At 41.0% G+C, this 18982-nt stretch overlaps 2 protein-coding genes across 2 annotated transcripts in view; both read right to left on the minus strand.

The window, feature by feature from the left end:
- b4galnt4a (beta-1,4-N-acetyl-galactosaminyl transferase 4a) overlaps nucleotides 1-18982 on the minus strand; it is a 149414-nt gene that overhangs the window by 124364 nt on the left and 6068 nt on the right. The window lies entirely within an intron of this gene.
- LOC123962053 lies at nucleotides 5167-6724 on the minus strand. The gene is made up of 3 exons (XM_046037945.1): nucleotides 6294-6724; nucleotides 5993-6120; nucleotides 5167-5551 (listed from the first exon to the last, which is right to left on the minus strand). The coding sequence occupies exons 1-3, from the start codon at nucleotides 6544-6546 to the stop codon at nucleotides 5243-5245; spliced, it is 690 nt and encodes a 229-aa protein (XP_045893901.1). The 5' UTR covers nucleotides 6547-6724; the 3' UTR covers nucleotides 5167-5242.

Raw genomic sequence — 18982 nt, forward strand, 5'->3', positions numbered from 1 at the left:
TGCATCATGTTTGTCTATTCAAAGATTACTAGATGAAACTGGATGACCTGAACAGAGAAACAGTGCATGGTGCTTATGATATAGTTAATATCATTCTTTCCTATAGATAAAGAGCTGATGATGATCCACAATGTTATATTAAGATTTCTGAATGTTTGAACGGTCAGTTATTGAACAATTTGCTATTCAGAATAAATCATAAATTGTGACATCCAAAATTTTGTGGTTGATTCATTTGAGTTTACAGATGTGTATATAAAGAACAGTTTATATATGAAATGAAATGTGTCCGTTGAAGCAAAGTATTGATAATTGTCAGGTGGATCTAAAATTCACATGGTTGTTGACAGTCAACCAGTCAACAGCGCTTAATGCTTTTCTATTTTCTTCTCCTACATAGCCACCTCTACTTTCACATTTGTGAGATATATGGTATAGGAAGTATAGACCCATTGTTTTCTGTTTCTACCAACTAGTAATACTGTTTATATACTATTTAAAGACAGAGAAGAAATAAATTTTACTTCCATTCTGGATTTTGAATTCAGTGAAAGTGCAGTAGAGCAGATCTCATTTCAGTCACTTCACCGTCTCTCTACAGTATTTTAGCCTCACAGGAGCCAGACTGCAGAATCTGAAGAGTAACAATGAGTTTAACTGCTCTTCTAAACCAGGGATAGAACATGGCATAAATCACAGGGTTTAGACACGAGGTAAAATAAAACAAAAACAGCACAAAGGATGCATATGAAGTATTGAGCAAGCTGTCTCCTGCAAGAGACACACAGTAATATGGGCAGAAACATATTAGGAACACAACTACAAGAACACCAAGAGTCCTGGCTGCTTTCAGCTCAGATTTTTTTGCTGTCAGAGTCACTGTTGGACACCGATGTCCCACCATCATCAGCTTCCTCACTTTCTCTCCAATCCAATTCCAATTGGTGAAATTGTGTCTTTCTGGTTGAAGAACTGAACAAACAAATAAATTACATCAAACAGTTGTCTTTTGGTATTTTATAAAGGAAGAAAGAAACAAGAAGTACTCAGAAAGATTCAGCTGGTTTAGATGTCTTCCACTTAGGGCAGTATCACACATCCTGCACCAAGCTGAGGACGAATTTAACATTTAAAGCACGGAGACTGCTCCCTCACACAGTGGCCTTAAAAACTCTACTTCCAACGGGAAGACAAAACAATTTCACAGATGTTCATACACACACACAAACCCTGGCATGGCCTAGTGGACAGTATCATACCAGAGAAAGTGACTACAAGTACATAATGGTAGATATATGTGATTATTAGCATGCATATAAGATAGATAAATTTTCTGCCACTACATTTTTCACCCTATTATGCTCCACTGTTGTTTATTTTACTTTCTCCCAGTTCAATCTCCTTCCTTCTTTTTCCTTTGACTGACTATATAAATTGTTTCCTACACGTCTGCCTCCTCTATTCCTCTTCTTATATTGCACTTCAAATCAATTCAGTATTTACACAGAATTTCATTTAATGCCTACACTCACTACAAACACTCTCATATACAGAATGATGATGACACTAACTGGAACAATAAAGGTCAAAGCGAGGTCAATTGCATCTGTAATATTGTCAGCTACAATCACACACTCTCCGTAGCAGGAATTATACCTCCCTGGTTGAATCAGGTCATCTTTTAGAACTACACTGCAGTAGAAAACAGAACAGAACCAACACAGACAAACACAGAGTTTAACTCTTCTCACAGTGATTCTGGTGGTATAATGCAGAGGGTGACAAATATCAACATATCGGTCAACTGATATGAGCACCATGTCTCCTACTGAGGCAGCAGGAATAATGTATGATACACAAACAAACACATGAGGTCACCAAGAAACCAGCAGGATGTTTGTCTAAGGATTTCTCCCGGCATCAGCAGGAGGCCCACGAGAAAGTCTGAGACAGCCAGAGAGAGGAGGAGGATGTTGGTGGGTGTGTGGAGCTGCCTGGAGGGAAAGAGGAAAGTATCATCACACATAGCATCAGACATTGTGGAAAATGGAAAAAGTACTAGTTAAAAGTACATTTCTGATATCTAACAGGTGAAGGCTCTGCTGAGAAATTGATCTCTGCCTGAAGTGGGAGACTGAGATGATGACAGTGGTCGTTCCCTCTGGCTGGATAAAGTCTGATGTTCCTGATTTTACGCAAATTCCACATGTTACTACAGCTGGAGGCTCTCCGCAGCGCCACACAACTTTCTAATTTCTTCCATCTCAGAAAGAAAATAAAGGTCAAGTCAAAACAGTGTAGGGAGACGGATCCAAAATTACCCAAACATTTTAATCAGTGTATGATTCGTTAGTATACAGTTCGCCAAATTAATTAATAAGTTCATGTTTGCTGTGTACCATTGGATGTACTCACAACTATCACTGAATTAATTTTAAACAGAAGAATTCTGAAAAACCGGAGGATTCTCAGACAGCTTCTGAGGCGTTCCTGTTCCGGTCCCATTTGCTAGTGAGTTACGTACAAACTGAACGTTGAGCCTCCTGTTTTTCAAACTACACTGAACAAAATCATAAAGGCAACACTTTTGTTTTTGCCCCCATTCATGATGAGCTTAACTCAAAGATCTATGACTTTCTCTATGCACACAAAAGGCCTATTTCTCCCAAATATTGTTCACAGATCTGTGTTAGTGAGCACTTCTCCTTTACTGAGATAACAGCACCTGTGTTGCTCCCACATGCTCGTTGTTAAAGGTTTGCTGTTTCTGTTCAGTCTTTGCCCGGTCATTGCAGTGTGTTGTATTGTGTAGCCTGTCTTGCTCTGTCTCGTCGTGTCATCCTGTTTCCCTGCTTCCTGGATTATTTCCCCAGGGTGGAAAGTCAGAGGTGAGTTTGGTGTCTGCTATATGATAACCACCTGAGGTAACTGTTATTTGACATTAATTACTTTTATAAACCTGTTGCTAGCATGTATGTGTTTAAAATTGTAGGTTTTCAGCTGCTGTTTTCCCTCGGTTAAAGTAGAATTTGAACAATTATTAATCGTAATTAGTACACTCTGGCTGCGGTGCCTTCATGTGGCAGGGGAGGCTGTGGCTTAGGTGGTAGAGTGGGTTAGCCGTTAATCAGAAGGTCGGCGGTTCAATCCCTGGCTCCCCCTGGTTGTGTGTCGAAGTGTCCTTGGGCAAGATACTGAACCCAGATTTGCCCCTGGAGGTTGTTCTTTTCTTTTGAAAAGACTAGAAAGGCGCTATACATTTACGGAGCATCACTCTCCCAGTTGGGTATGCTTGTATTTTAGATATAACCGACTGGTCTATCTGGTGTTTGATTAAGCTTGTAGTTTTTTTCCTTTTCAGTGGTTCTAGTGGTCTGCTTGTGGTGGAGGTTAGACATGCAAGTGTGGGTCCCTTCACTGATTGTAGTGCTAACAGCATTGGGGTTTTCAGTGACTATCGATTGCAGTGGGCACGTGCAGTGGGTAGGTTGGTGCACACCTGAAGCACACCCTTGGTTAGATTGCCTCTCCTCAGCTGGCTGTGGCCCACTGCCCCTTTTTGTTTCTTCAATAATATGCAGCATTAACTGGGAGTGTGTTTTGTTAAAAAAAATTAACAGATGTTTGCCTAAATTGTATTAAACTTCTATATCTACTGTAATTTGATTACTTATTTGCATAACTAATGACCATCTGCTTACAGTTGGCACTGTCACTGCTGTTGAATTTGGCCTTTAGGACTAATTTTGTTTTTGATCTTTCCATCTTTATGTTCATTATGGTTGTTAAAAAATAATCTGCAGCCGTAACACCGTAATGTAATTCGTTACTTTCCACCTCTGTGATCAAATACATTATTATTGTTGCTATTACTATATCAAACTTAACGCACGCACACACACACACACACACACACACACACTGATGGTGACATGGACTTAGTTTCACATTTCACACCCATTCTCCATTCACTCCACTGGCTTCTGTTTCTGCTAGGACTGAATATAAGGTCTCCCTTCTCACCCACCAATGCATCTATGGAAATGCCCCCCCCCCCCCCCCCCCCCCCCCCCCCCCCCACCTGAAAGAACAACTCTACCCTGTAACTGCAACACAATCCCTCTGCTCATCAGACTCAAACCGCCTCCTTCTCCCCAGGACAAAGCTCAGGACCATGGGTGATCGGGCTTTCTGTTCTGCTGCTCCTCGGATCTGGAATGCCATCCCTGACTATCTAAGGGGATCCCCAGGGCACCTCAGACTACTGAGACTTTTAAAACATTTCTTTTTAGCAGAACGTATGAGGTAAGTTTAATTAACCCTGCAAGCTGTTGCATTATCTATTTGTATTTTATATTGATGTTTTTACCTTGCTTTTATGATCTTAACTGTAGCACTTTGAGATTTGCTTCAAATGTAAAGTGCATTACAAATAAAATGTATTATTATTATTTGAGGGAGGGCTGTCTTTATCATGTAACGATCTATCAGCATACAACAAACTAACAGAATGGATAGTTATTAGATGAGGAGCCTTCCATCAAAACTCTGAAGTTACTGTTTAAGGCAGGACACATTTTCATAGTGTTCAGTTTTGAGACTTATATTTTACTTCCATGTCTTCTTTTATTCTAATGGAAATAAAACTTCCAAGTATACACCTTTAGATGGTGTTGGGTTTAAAGCAAACCTCTACCCTCTGTCTGTTTGCATCTATAGATTTATTCTAAATGAACCAAAGCAAGCTAATCTGCATATTTACACAGAACATTTCAGAGGAAAATATTCTTGATCTAAGTCATTAGCCTTGTCAAATGTGTACAAATTAGCGCATTTTAATTAGTTAACGCCTAATTTGCATATCAATGTGGCAATTGTGATGACTGACTGAAGGAACTAGATACTAACACAGATGAATATTTATTAACAGAACACAGGTGGAACAGATGATGATGATGGTAATTAACTAAACACAGGTGATGCAGATGAACTAAATGACAGAAACCATGGAAACAGATGAGTGGCTGGAAAGCAGAATGAAGGAAGACATGTGACTAGGGGTGACTGTGACAATATTACACACTTCAAGCATTTTACATTTTTATTGCATTAAATTAATTTTTATATGAAAAATAGAAAAATAAACAACTCTCAAACATTCGACTACATTCAATAACTGGATTGAACTTCAGGCTTAAAGTCTTCAAACATTGGTTGTGTCATTTACTGCAGCTTCACACAGTTAAACAGTTCTGCAATTAAGCAAGGCAGTCTTAAGAAATTTGACTGGTTTTGATTCAGATCCCTCAATCTGATACACAACTTGCTGCAGAAACTCCCACGCGGGAGCACACTGCTTGGGATAGTTGATATCAAGAACATAAAATGCCTTGAAGCGCACGTCAACTGCTCCAAGCAGTGTGCTCTGAGGGACTGCCTGACCAGCTAATATCACAAATGCCTGAGAGGCATATTGCTGGGGATCTCTCAGCGCCAGAACAGAGGGGAATGGCTTCGATTGCTGGAGGAATTCCACCATATTTGTTCCAACCTAAAACAGAAGAGACAGAAAGATAGATAAAAGAAAGTGAATATTGTGTAGAAGGTGAATTGTAAGCAAGATAATAGACTACCAGTTTGTGTTATAATGCTGATACTAACTGTACAAGGAAGCCAAATGAGCTATGGTTCTTAATTGGTGTGTTCATTTTGAGTGGGTCATGAATGTGTACAAGAAAATGTGGGTTGAGAACCACTGAGTAATAAAACTTAACATCTTTAACTTCACTTTCTAGTCAGGTTGCTACCTTGGATGGCATTGCCCAAAACTGAAATACAACTGTGAGGTGTGTTTTTTTTAAATCAGGATTCACCCTTTAGCTTTCACATGAAACATGTCACCTGGATGGCCTTCTTTCACCTATACAGTATAGTTAGAATTAAGAATATTCTCTCTCAGAGTTGTGCTGAGAAACAGGTCCATCGTACTCACAGGCATTTGGTGTATGAACACTGTCCGGGACTCTTCAGTGGAGTGTCGGATAGTCTTCTTCCCATCCCTGTAGATGGCCTGTGGCACCATGGTGGGTAGCAGTGTTAGAGCTAGATCCCCTTTGGCATCTGTAGGTTAACAATATTCTAGGTATCAGTATGTGTGTGGAAAATAAAATGACTGTTTAGAAATATGTAAATTAACAGATATTTGTGTCTTAACATACAGACAAATGTGACCAAAAGGAAAGGAATCCCAGGACCCTTGCCATAGAACGCACAAAAGGTCAGTTTTAACTTACACAGTGTCATGTCCTCAACAGTAAGTGATGGGAGTTTATTGTCCTTTAAGTACAGGACCTTTTCAGCATATTCAGGGAGCCAGGTCTCAAATAATTTAGGTGCAGCCTCACCATGCAGCACCTGGAAGTGCTTTGATACAAAATGTAAATAAGGTATATATACTGGTGAGATGAGGATACTCTGTGAGGATTTCCAGTATGTCCTTGGAGCTATTATCCCGGATCCAGCTCTGCATAACACTGTGTCCTTCATGTAAGACTGCACCTGGGTGAAAGGCTCTGAATTGTGTTTCAGCCATTCCTTCTGTTGGAGGGCCCTTTCTTCTGGAACAGTTGATTCTCCAGAGAAACACAAGAGATTACAAATACGTTTATGAGTTATAAGTCAGGCAGGGACAGGGAAGCCGTACGCCGGCGACGTTTTTCAATTAATTTCAGTGGGGATCGTGCGTTTCCGCGCCAGCAGCACCGCAACGCAGTGGTTGCCGCAAAAAAAAAAAACGCCGCCGACATCCAACGAGAGAAGTTGAGCCAGATTCAACTTTTGGGAAACCGGAGCCCCACGTAACGCTCAGGCTGCCAATCAGACTCTCAGATTGATCAAACCTCCACAGACAGCATGAAATGTCTCTGAAACAGAGACTATCCAGGTGGACTCACGGACTAAACTCTGATAATCTACCTGTGTGTGTGTTCTGACTTTGTTAATTTCATGTACTTCTAAATTTGAGTCTGAGAGAAAGACACATAACAGTGAGCGAGCTCCGGCATCCCACCTACGCTCCCCCAGCTTCGCTGTCTCTGTCTGAACATGCGCTTATGAAAGTTTTCCTTTTCAATACGCATAAGGGGGGAGTGTCAAAAAATGCAAAGTGCCTGTTGTTGTGGCGACAGCTATTTTCACTTTTTCTATATCTGCCAAATTCAAGAAACAAACAACAGAGACAAACATACAAATCTGATCCTTTCACTCCTACAATGCCATACATTGATAATGTAGATAAAAGCCTTTTGGGACCTGTGTCACCGTATGAATGCCCTTCGTGACTGGCTGGCTTCAGGCATTTGTTGGGTGGACCCACGATTTGACCTCTTTCTAACGTTCCGTAGTCTTTCTTCTAGGAAGCCCATGGCTGGGTAGTGGATCACTCCTTCATCCTTCATTGCCTTCCTGGCTTTTGTGTACCATATTTCCTGGGGGGGAAAAAAGATAGAACTTTCCTTATCCAAGAGGGACATTTTTAATCTTTTACAAAGTTTTGCAGTAGAGATAACACACATCAGGTACAGATAAGGAACAATTAAGAGAAACAGGCTTAAAGAAAATGATACATGTACACATACACTATATTATGTCTTGTATGACCCCTTCATCTCATTAGACACTGTTGCTTATTAAGTGCATTCAAATCTGTGTAAAAAAAAGTTTAAAAGTTTTAAATCAGCATCAATTTCTGAACCAAGATAATTAAACTCACATAGCCACTGTCTGATCCATCATTCAGTTCCGGAAATGACTGCACCAATGATAGCCCCAGGGAAACTTTTATGTTTATGGATGGCCTGTAAATACTCAACCTAATACTTCTGCAAGCATCAACAGAGAACATGAACACAAAATAACAACACAAACACTTATGTTTAAGTCTGTTGCCTAGCTTTAAAGGGGACCTATTGTGTTTTTCCAGTTTTTCAAACTTATAAATATGTTTAAAATGTTGGATACTTTATCTGTTTGTAGTCTGTCTCCAGTCCTTTGAAAGGCTCGGCTGCATCTGAAAACTCTTGTCCGAGCTCTTCTACCTGTGGGCTCAGATCATGACCTAACTGACTAAACAGTGACATTGTCTTGGTTTTTAGTCTGCTCACAATGTCACCAATTAAACTTGAGGTGTGTTTAACCACATAGTTTATGTTAGTAAATGTCTGGGACGACCTGGATCTTAGATGAGCTAGAAAAAGGGCCACTCTGTCTGTAATTCCCTCTTGCTCCAATTCATCCCAATCATTGTCTAACTGCTCTCTTGTACACCTTCAACTTGTTCTTGATTATCATATTCATCAACATTAAAAACATTAGCAGGCTGATGCAATACATTGGCAGGCTGGGGCAGGCCTTGTTCTCTTCGTGTTCCCTATGTACAGTAGGTGCCTTCTATAAGAACTAATGAAGGAAAATGTTCTGTTACAACTGTTTTCACAACGTTGAAAATATGTTGTTGAACTATTTACATTGTGAACTGTGCGTAAATGTGATAAGAGAGACTTGATATAACCAGGGATTAGCCTTTTGCACTTAAAGCATGTATCTGCCTGTTGATCAGCAGTGATGAAAGCCCTTAGCGCTCTAGTGGAGATAACTTACAAAAAAAAGACCCTCTGGAATTTAAGCCTGGGGCCAACTTCGGGGACAAGATTTTTGATAGTGTCCTCATCTAAGAGAAGAAATGCCTCCTCATCTATGTCTTCATCTGACAAACAGAAAACAAGACAACATGAGTATTGTTAAGCCGAGACAATTGTGAACCACTCACCAGACACGCTAACAAATAATGACATTTGAGGAAATGCTGTGGCTTCTTCTACAGGGGTAGAGAGGGAAGGAGGCGTTTCTTTCAAAAGGGTCCAACTGCAGACCTCTACTGTCAGGCCACTTCCGCTGCAGACCTGCTCTGTCAGGCCACCTCCACTGTCAGGCCGGTCAGGAAAGGAAAAAAACAAAATTTTATAAAATAAAAGAGCGAGATTTGACAGGAAACACATTAAAAAATTATAAAGTTTAATCACGTAGACATAGGGGGAGGGTTTTGTCATTGATTTATATTTTATTATTTAGTCAACAATGTAACGGGAGGCGAGCTAACGTTAATTCCTTAAATATAGCATATTAATTTGAGCCTATTCAACTTAGCACTTGCCGATGTAGCAACAAAGCCCACTGTATATCGCTTCAACCATTCAACTAGTAACAGTATTTTTTTTTACAGCCACTATTTATTTATTCTGTCAAAATATGACGTTAACTCCGTCCATACAGCTAGCCACATCCATTCACAGAAAACAACTGTGGAAACTGGAATATAATTTGAGCTTCGTGGGGGTCTGTAGTATAACGGACGTTCCCGGCTGGGATTAATAAATAAATAATATATAAATGTATAGCGCCTTTCTAGTCTTTTCGACCACTCAAAGCACTTTTACACTACATCTGCATTCACCATTCATACACTGAGCCTAAGTGCTCAAACAGAAACGAACATTTACACACATTCGTACACTAGCGGAACAGCTGCCAGGGGCAATTCGGGGTTCAGACAAAAAGGGCACTTGAGGAAGAAAAAGGGCAGGTGCTGAACCCCCTTTTTCATGTCTGCCTTTTTATATATATATATATATATATATATATATATATATATATATATATATATATATATATATATATATATATATATATATATATATAGGGCATGCTACCCCATGTGGAAAATGCCTTTTCCCTAAAAAATACATTTGATTAAATACAAATTAATTTGTCAACTGTAGCTGTTTAATTTATTTTACGAGTAGATATGTGTATACATATATAGCCTTTGTAAACAGACCTATCTATCCACTTGCCAAACCCACTTTAAATGCAAAATCTTGCACTATCCTCCAGTACTCAATATACACATGGCTTTTTTCTCTTTGTTCTCTCTCTAACCTCTGAAACAACAATCAGGTGGTCAGAAAAGTGCTACAGCGACATATTATTCCCATCGTAATTTTTTCCCCCCCACCAGATTTTCTACTATTCTCATTCGACAGACACCAGTGTTGCGTCGAGTCCTGCCCCTTACTCTGCCTCTGATTGCAGCATTGTTGAAAATCTGGTGGGTAAAAAAAACATAAAATAACACTTGCCAGTCCGCCTATCCTCCCCAGAGATGTAAAAACACCTAGTTTCAAACAGCAGGGCAGGTAGCAGTAGCATGTCTCACAGAGAGATAATAGAGTTGAATCGTCTTGCTTTGCTGAGGAAGGTGAATCTCTATGTCAAATGCATCCAGATGAAAAGCTTGCATTTGTCGAACATCTCATTTGTAGATGTAGAAAATAGATGTAAAAAGGAAAGGTGGAAAAGATTTCATTTTACGGAGGAAAGAGGAGGCTGAGAAGCAAAAAATAAAACAAAGAGAAAGCAAGCAGGAGGGAAACGGAAGATAAGAGAGGGGAGGAAGGGGAAGAAAGTGTGGTGACATTAGACGTACAATGACCTCTCTGTCAGACGAGCTTTTAAGAATGTCCTCTCTGTGCAATCATGTAAATGAAGCCATGTAACTACGTGCTCTGAGAAGAGAATCTAACACTCAAGACATCAATAACAGCTACAGGTAGTGCACATGTTTTCTTGCCCTGCTGTCTGCAACTATTTTAAGAAAATTATCTTTTAGTGCCATTGTCAATGGGCTTGTGTCTGACATTTACTATTTAGTATGAAACGTTTCTCTTTCACATTCTCATCTGTACACAGATTTTTTCTTTGCTGCCCACTGCTCACTGTAAGCAGGAGTATCCTTTCATTTTAGTTTATAATGTACACAACGTATACACAGCGGAGAGGAGGTTCTGCTGTGAAATGGTCACTGTACCATATAAAGTACTGAAAAATTATGGTTTTCAGAGGTAGTTTGGCATAGCATTGTTAGCACAAACAAGAAAAAAACTGAACCTACAGGTTGAGCGTTGTTGATACTCTACTGGGTTAGATCTCTGGAGCTCAGCATCAGTTTTTGACTATGTTCTCACAGCAGGCCTTGATGCTCAATTCCAATTGTTGGAGATATTTCTTAGGGGGCTTAATTAGTTTAACAGGGAAAGGTAAGACAGGTCTAGTTTGGAGTCATTAGCTGAGTGTTCACTGACCTTCCAGCTCTAGTTATTTCTCACATGTAACCGTCCTTGTTAGGGAGACCACAGTTAGACTCAATTGTTTTGATTGACGGTTCACATTATTTTTTATATGTGGCTCCTACCAGACTCCAGTGCGAACTGGCCATGGCCTGAAAGTGACCCGCATGTGCAAAAGAGTAATGCGACACCACATGCAGTACGCTGCCATACGGAAGTAAACATGGAGGCCACAAAGGTTACCGTCTACGGTTTTATTTTTAGGTTGATTCTTCTGGTGGAATTCGTGAGCAAATGATAAAGACGAGGAGGAGGAGAAAGAGAGTCCACTGACAACCTCAATCACTGCCGTCCTCCATGTTTGCGTTCACCGCGGCTCCTGCAAGGCAGAATTGAGAGTCGCATGAATTCCAATCTGACTGTCCAGTCTGAGGTAGGATTTAAGAAAATCCCACCTGTATCTGATTTGGACCACATATGAAAGTGGCCCAAACTGGAAAAGATCAGATTCCATGTGACTTGGGATGCTCACACTGTCATAAAAAAATCACATCTGAGTCACATATGAAAAATCAGATTTGGCTCACTTTGGCCTGCAGTCTAAACACAGCTTTTGTCCAGGAGGGAGGAATCTATGCCAGTGCCCTTGGCAGAAGACATCACCATGATAGGTAGGGAATACTGCTGATATACTGCACATGTGACAAAGCCAACAGCGGCAAAGAGATGGAGTGCTGCTGAGGCTTAAGATAAGATGATAAGTGATTTTCTCATTGGTGGTTTGATGGAAAAGACATCAACAGCCAAGTAATTGGTAGATTTTGAACATGAAGGTGAGAGAAGTGGGGTTTCCAGGACATCCTAGGGTGGTGATGGTGCAGTGGATAAGACACTGCCTTTGGTGTGAGAAACGCGGGTTCAATTCGCACTGTAACACATCCACTGATGTGTCCCTGAGCAAGACACTTAACCCTTAGTTGCTCTAGAGGCGTGCGACCTGATATACTTGGCAATTGTAAGTCGCTTTGGATAAAAGTGTCAGCTAAATGAATAAATGTAAATATAAGGTGGAGAGAATCTGGTTTGGGCAGTTAAAGATTCACTCCCTGACTATGTTGTAGTACCAACAGCAGAGTAAAACCCAGTAATGTGCAAAGAAACCTTTCAATTTGGAGACACTACAAGATAATCAGGGAGCATATCTTTAGCAAAAACAATGTTGTACTTTGGTTTGATTGATGTAAGATACATAATTCATTAGGGTGAACAGCATGCTGAAACACATTTAACGTGATGGTGATGCACACAGCAATAATGTAACCTTCACCAAAAGTAAAAGCAGATAATGATCTTCACTCTGATGGATTCCGATTCCAAGCAAGTTCCTATTAATCTTATTCATTTTCAGATCATACAGAATTAGCAAAACCAGAAATGCAAAAAAACATTTCAAAATCTATGGAATGCCAAATAAAATGAATAGGCTTGCATTTCAAATGTATCTCACAACATAAAACTCAATAACCACTTTCACTGATCAAAACATCAACAACTGTGATTTTCTATCAACTGTATTATGGTGGTATTATGGTACAGTGAATACTAAAGCAGAGTGTTTAATTACAGTGACTTATATAAAGAAGTTAAATGAATGAAGAGATGTTAAAATTCAGTGCACACTGGCAGGGGCTCCCCTCAAAGCAAGTATGCTCAGTTGTACAAACACAAACACAGCTCCAGAGTAAGCTGGAAACTTTCCTCTTCTCTTGAATATCTTTCCTCATGACTGACCACAACAGAAAGAAAGCGAACCGTGTTTGACAGCCCTCGGAGAGCGATGCCGCGCTCCTTCACAAAGCAGCTCACATGGTAATCAAGCCGTCGTGCAGGCCTTTGAGACGCAAAACAAAGAATGACAAAGTGCAGCCCTTGTCCTCTCTCAGTCTCTTGCTCTCTTCTGCCGCCTCCTCCGATTCTACGCTTCATGCAGGAAAATAAAATAAAGATGGAGACAGTCAGACGTAAAAGATAACTCGGATGATATGTGAGATGGAACGAGAAGAGATAGAATGTATGATGGGATAAAAAAAAATGCTTCAGTGATATAAGATAAAAGAAAAGAAGTCAAGAAGGGCATTTACATACCAGTTCAGCTCAACTAAGCAAAATGCAAAAAAGCTATGAGTTGCACATTGGTGTGCTATCAGCAGGGGAGACCTGTCAGACCCGCTGTGGAACAGTGGGGAACCTTATCACCACTACTATCACAATCTTGTTGTTTTTATACTTTCAAATATACAGCCAGATATAAAGCGCAGGATTTTGTTGCGTCTAAATGGCAGCCATACGATGTTGGTGAAAGCTCTTAAATGTCAAAGCGAAGAAATCCTCAAACTTTCCCCCACGTTGCTGAACTTTATCCGGCAAGCTTTTATAAATGCAGATTAATTCCTATCCTACCTCCACATATGTGTAAATATTCATAAGTTAGCAATGAAAAGTAAGAATGCGCATGTCTGTGCTTTCAAAAGAAAACAAGTTTAAAGGGAATACAAGTGAAAACCACGGAGCGAGGCACACACAGGGACAGGAATGTTACGGGCAATTTACTCTTTTATATATACATAAGTGTTTTTCTGACTTTCCAGCAAAGCTGTAAATAAATTCCACAAAGCTGATTACAATGCAACCAACATCCCTGTCTCCAAAAATCCAGCCTCTTCACAGTCTCTCTGTCCCTCTGTCCTCTGATCCTTTCTCTGTCTTTGTTGCCGGCCGTGCAAGGCAGCACAGCCTCGAAGAGAGGTGACCTTTTTCATTAACCACTGCTACCGAAAGCTCATTCTGAGCAGCAGGCAGTGCGCGCACACACACACACACACACACACAAACAGACACACTCTTTGATGATTGATTGAAATCCTGAAAGGTCTGGATCACTTACAGTGTAAGGCAACACCACAGCTGATACAGCCCAGCGCTGCATAGAAACCCTATGAAAGAAAATCTCTCTGCAGAGGTGGGGAGTAAAGAGCGGAACCAAGCCTGAGCGCAGGGAAACTGACAAATCCCATCATGACAAGGATCATGATCGTCTACAGTGGATACTCCCACCTGACATCTGTCTCTCTGGCGCTCCCTCTTTTCTCTCTCGCTGTCTGACTGTGTCTCATTTGTTAAATCTCCCCACCATCTCACTCTCCACTTTCAGATTCACACTCCACTCCTCTGTGGCTCCCAGCAGTGTCCTAGTAAATTGTCAAAATTTTGCAGGGTTTTATGAGTATCTACTGAGAAAATTTGTCTTAATTAAATCTTGATGGCACTGTTTAACAGTGTGAATACTACACTGTTAGACACCCCTGCTGCATAAAGTGGCTACACCTGAATGGCTTTCCACTAGGAACCATGGCCCCATGTACAAACAGATTACACCGTGAAGGGCTGGGTTTATTGTTAGTCACAGCAACATCCTCTCCTGATGCATCCTGCTGCATGTCCCACCTGTTGCGTGAGAAGGGTGTCCTTCTTCTGCCCTGTTCCTCCTCCCCAAATGCCTGTCCCCCATTCGTAGGAAGCGTGCCAGCGGGCAGACAGTGCCATCATTCAGCTGCTTCGTCTTCTGCTCGGCTAAACACTGGGGCTAAAGTGCAGACTGCAGCGGGATCAGGGTGGTGCGCACTCACACACATGCAATAACACACTCGGGAAAAAAAAAATACATCACACATACACACTTCCCCCTCTTTACTCTAAATTTCTCTGTTTTCCTCACCAACTCTCTCTCTCTCACACACACACACACACACACACAAATCTTCTGCAGCAAATCCGTGGCAGTGGGCCAGAACTCTCATCTGCATGGGGCAGAGCTGGTACCTTGATGGTGGCTTGTTGGGCAGGCCAACACAAAATTCATTAACCCAGAGGTTAACACACTCTGGACTTGTGTTTTTCCAACGCTTTCGCTCACCTACCAATCTAGCCTCCCTTCATCTCTCAGTCCAACATTCACATCTGCTAATCTCACACGGGTTGTGAAATGCATGGCGGGTATGTGAATGTATCAAATCCTGTGTGAGTGTAAAATATTTCAGGGCTGTCTATCCAGTAGCACTGTGCATTTGCTTTAGCATTAGCAAGAAAACCGAGTGCTACTGAGAGAGATATTACATGGACACATTACATGAGAATGAGCAAATGCAAAAATATGACAACATGTATAATGTAAATTAAGCGAATCCACTGGAACATAAGAAGAGCTTGCTCATGAGAAGAGCGATCCTTCTGTCGTCTCTCCACCTCCACAGGGCAGGTCCTACAGCATCAAGGCGCATTGAGGATGCAGTGTGAGTTGTTATGGAAACATCATTCATCCTCACTGTGGAATTACCCAGACAGACAGATTTACAGGGTTGGTCAGATAAGCTGTGGGGCAGATTCACAGTTGAGTTTGTGACATCCCAGCTCCACAGGCACAAGCTAACAATGGACTGACTGACACATGCCTATGCTTTTATGACACAGCCCTTTAAATGAATGATACAGTCGCTTGAAATGAAATGACTCTCTATATTGGGGTGGTTATTATCTAATAATTTCTCATGGATAGTGATGAGCGATGCACAGGTTATAAGATTCCAGTTTTCAATTTTATGATCACAGCACTGAAAACATCCAGGTTTCTGTGGCAATAACGTCCATCTGGAAATCAAATTATGTGCTTGTACAGTATTCAAAATTTGTCTGTTAAGTGAGCCAAACAGTGTGGCTCTAAAGAATATAAATCACCACATTAGTACAGCTACGATTTCAAAATCATTCCTTTCAGAATTTCTCCTGATGGGAAGCTTTTTTTTCTTCCATTTTCATCTGATTAATAGAGCTCTGCCACAGTGATATAGAGTCCCAGCGATCCTAAATGGAAGCAATCTTTAAAAGCCGCACCGCCCAGCTGGGTTCACACGTGTCCCTGGTTTAACATGCCCAAACCATTTTGTTGATGCAGACTTGCAGACTGCACCCACGCTGGGCCCAGTGGTCCTATAAAAGCTGCTAAATTCAACTCTGTCAGAAACACACCTAAGATAAAGTCAGCCTCAGAAATTTCTTCTTACAAAGCATGTAGGTTGTTTATGTCTTTTGGCCTGTTCTTCCTTCTTCCATTAAATCAACTGTTCTGTTTCATCAAAGCGGGAACCGAGCAGCTGCATTATTCACAAATCTGAAAATGTAATTGACGATATTCATTGTTGCATGAATAAATTATAACATGAAAAGCTGCTGCGCTTGTGTTGAAATGCTTACACACACACCAAGGTGGTGTCTGTTACCATTTTGCTGGCAGAGCGGATCTGGCTGAGGTAAAACTGACCGACCGTGAGAACCACAAGAGCTAAAATTAGGGAAAGTGACATCGGAGGGCATGGTTACCATGACAGCGAGCCAGCCTGAGGGTGTTGCTGCTGCAATACAACAAGCCAAATCCAACTTGATACTGAACTGCAATTATATCCAAGTGTTTTAATGTTTGAATATGTGTGTGTGTGTGTGCGTGTGTGTGGTTAGTCACGTCAGTGTTTACCTTTCTCTCACAAGATGTGGACACCACATCCACAAGTTGTGTTGGTTTCATTTTTAGTCTCTCTGTAGATACTCAACGCATTCAAGCTTCCTCAGAACCTGTGAATGTTTCGGTCTTGATTAAAAAAAAAAGCCACAAAACATCCCACCTGTCCAGCACATTCCTCTCCCATATGTTGTCTCCATGGGTAACCAAGCAGCCAATCTGTCAAGGCCCCTGAGACTTCCCCTTTACGACTTCCTCCTTGTCCCATCACAGCAGTGATCACATGAAGTGTACGTGTGTATTATGTGCTATTTTGCAAACATATAGGTCACGTATTTGTGTGTTTGTGTGGGGGTGGTTGGGTGTATGCATATGTGTGCGCCTCCACATGTGTAATCACAGTCAATCAATAGAGGCCTGTATGCAGCAACTAGCCTCCTCCTCCTCCTCCTCCTCAGTGGACCTGTTGATGCTAGAAAACAGGGGGGCTGTTGTACAACTGGGTGGCCGCATAAATGTGGCACTCATCTAATATGCACTGCAGCGCTGCCTGCCAACACACTTCCTCATTGAAATTCTGATTAAATAAGGCCAGTCTGGCCAGTGTGCAATCTGAAAACTATTTAATTATACTTTTTTGGCTTTCCCCCATCATCATAGCTACCTTGGCTTTTAAGAAAATAATATTAACGACCCAAGAAACGCCCAGACATTCACACAAAGCCCCGTTGGTATTTCCCCATTGTGCTGTATATTTCTTTGACTGGCCTATTCATAAACAAGAGAGACATACAGGATATGTAAATGATATCCGTGCACAAAGCAAATCAAGATTCTGTTGTTTGTATGTTCCCTAATGTGATGTGAGGAAAAGCGCCTGACCTACAGTTTTAAATTCAAGTAGAGATGTTTCATAGGGTGTGAAGTAATTTACAACTTTAAGAGCTTTGGAAAAATCTGCACTCTGTGCCCAGATAGATAGAAGTTCCTCACATCTCAGGCTACTGTTCATGTGTGCCATCATCTCCCTGAAATTAGATCCTTCTCTCCTGTCTCCCTCTCTACTTTCGATAAAAAAATATTTTAAAAAACACAAAAAAGGTGAGTGGACTGCCTATCACCATCCAATCACAAGCCTATCACACAGCTCCATCCTGCACTGAATAATTTAGTGGCAGAAAATGATGGCCCATTTCAATACGGCTGTGGCTGGCTTGGTGCTCTGAATGATGACAATTCTGAATCAAAATAACATGATGGAACTCCTGCGTAATTGATTTCTTTGCCTACCAATCAGTAATGATGTGTCCGTCAACCGATTCAATTAAGTAACTGATGTTAATCATACAATTCCCATTATCAGTAAAACACAGGCTGGGTTAGAAATGTCATGGCTCATTTAGACCCTGCAAAAGTCCCTTTATACATAGGATGTAAATGTCAATAGGAGGGTCATAACAAAAACATTCCTATTTGAAGGCTGGTCAAGGCAATCAACACCTGCTAAGAGTGCTTTCCTTTCACTGCCGCACCCATACCCTTGTAAGCCAGTCCAGTGACTTTCTGTTACCATTTCCTGACTGGATTCCCATATTTCGTGTGTAACTTTTTTGTGTCTCTACCAGGATGCACACTACGAGGCACACAAACATTGCTGCTAGAGGTGCTCCAATCAGGATGTTTTGGGTCGATCACCGATTGCTGAATGCAGCATCGGCCGATACCGATCACCGATCAGTGGGTCTATTTGAAACCTTTTATTTATCATGTAGCATTATCCAGTATATTTAATTGGTCCTAAAAACAATGTATTAAGTATTAAAATTAACGGATGATAAAGTATCATAAAATGACAACTGTTTATTTTATTGCCAGGAAACATGGGCAACAAATTCCGCTCCCTCTGTGTTAGAGACTTAAACCATAGCAGCCTTTGCCTGGTTACTGCGAACATCTTATAGCTAAACAAATATAGCTTTCCTGTGGAATAAACTACAAAAACAGAACAAACAGCATCTTTATACATTTACTTCAACTATAAAAACTGCAACAAAAAAGGCTGTAACCAAAATATTTAGGAGATAAAGGAGCACAGGTATCATGAGTCAATGATACACTCTGAAGTAGCTGCTTTTTGTTCTGGAAAGCTCAGGCAGGTCCTGTGGGCTTTAGGGATAGAGAGAGGGAGAGGAGTGGGCTACAGAGAGGAGTCTTAACTGTCATCATTGAC

Source organism: Micropterus dolomieu, linkage group LG22 (genome assembly GCF_021292245.1).
Source record: "Micropterus dolomieu isolate WLL.071019.BEF.003 ecotype Adirondacks linkage group LG22, ASM2129224v1, whole genome shotgun sequence".
Classification (NCBI taxonomy): Eukaryota; Metazoa; Chordata; class Actinopteri; order Centrarchiformes; family Centrarchidae; genus Micropterus; species Micropterus dolomieu.

Excerpts from the sequence above, each read along its gene's own strand:
- LOC123962053 (XM_046037945.1), bottom strand. The coding sequence starts at position 6,546 with ATGAAGGACACAGTGTTATGCAGAGCTGGATCCGGGATAATAGCTCCA. Across the intron at positions 6,121-6,293 it reads TGTTGAGGACATGACACTGT|ATGCCAAAGGGGATCTAGCT; the intron begins GTAAGTTAAAAC and ends GTTAACCTACAG. Across the intron at positions 5,552-5,992 it reads TGTTCATACACCAAATGCCT|GTTGGAACAAATATGGTGGA; the intron begins GTGAGTACGATG and ends CTTCTGTTTTAG.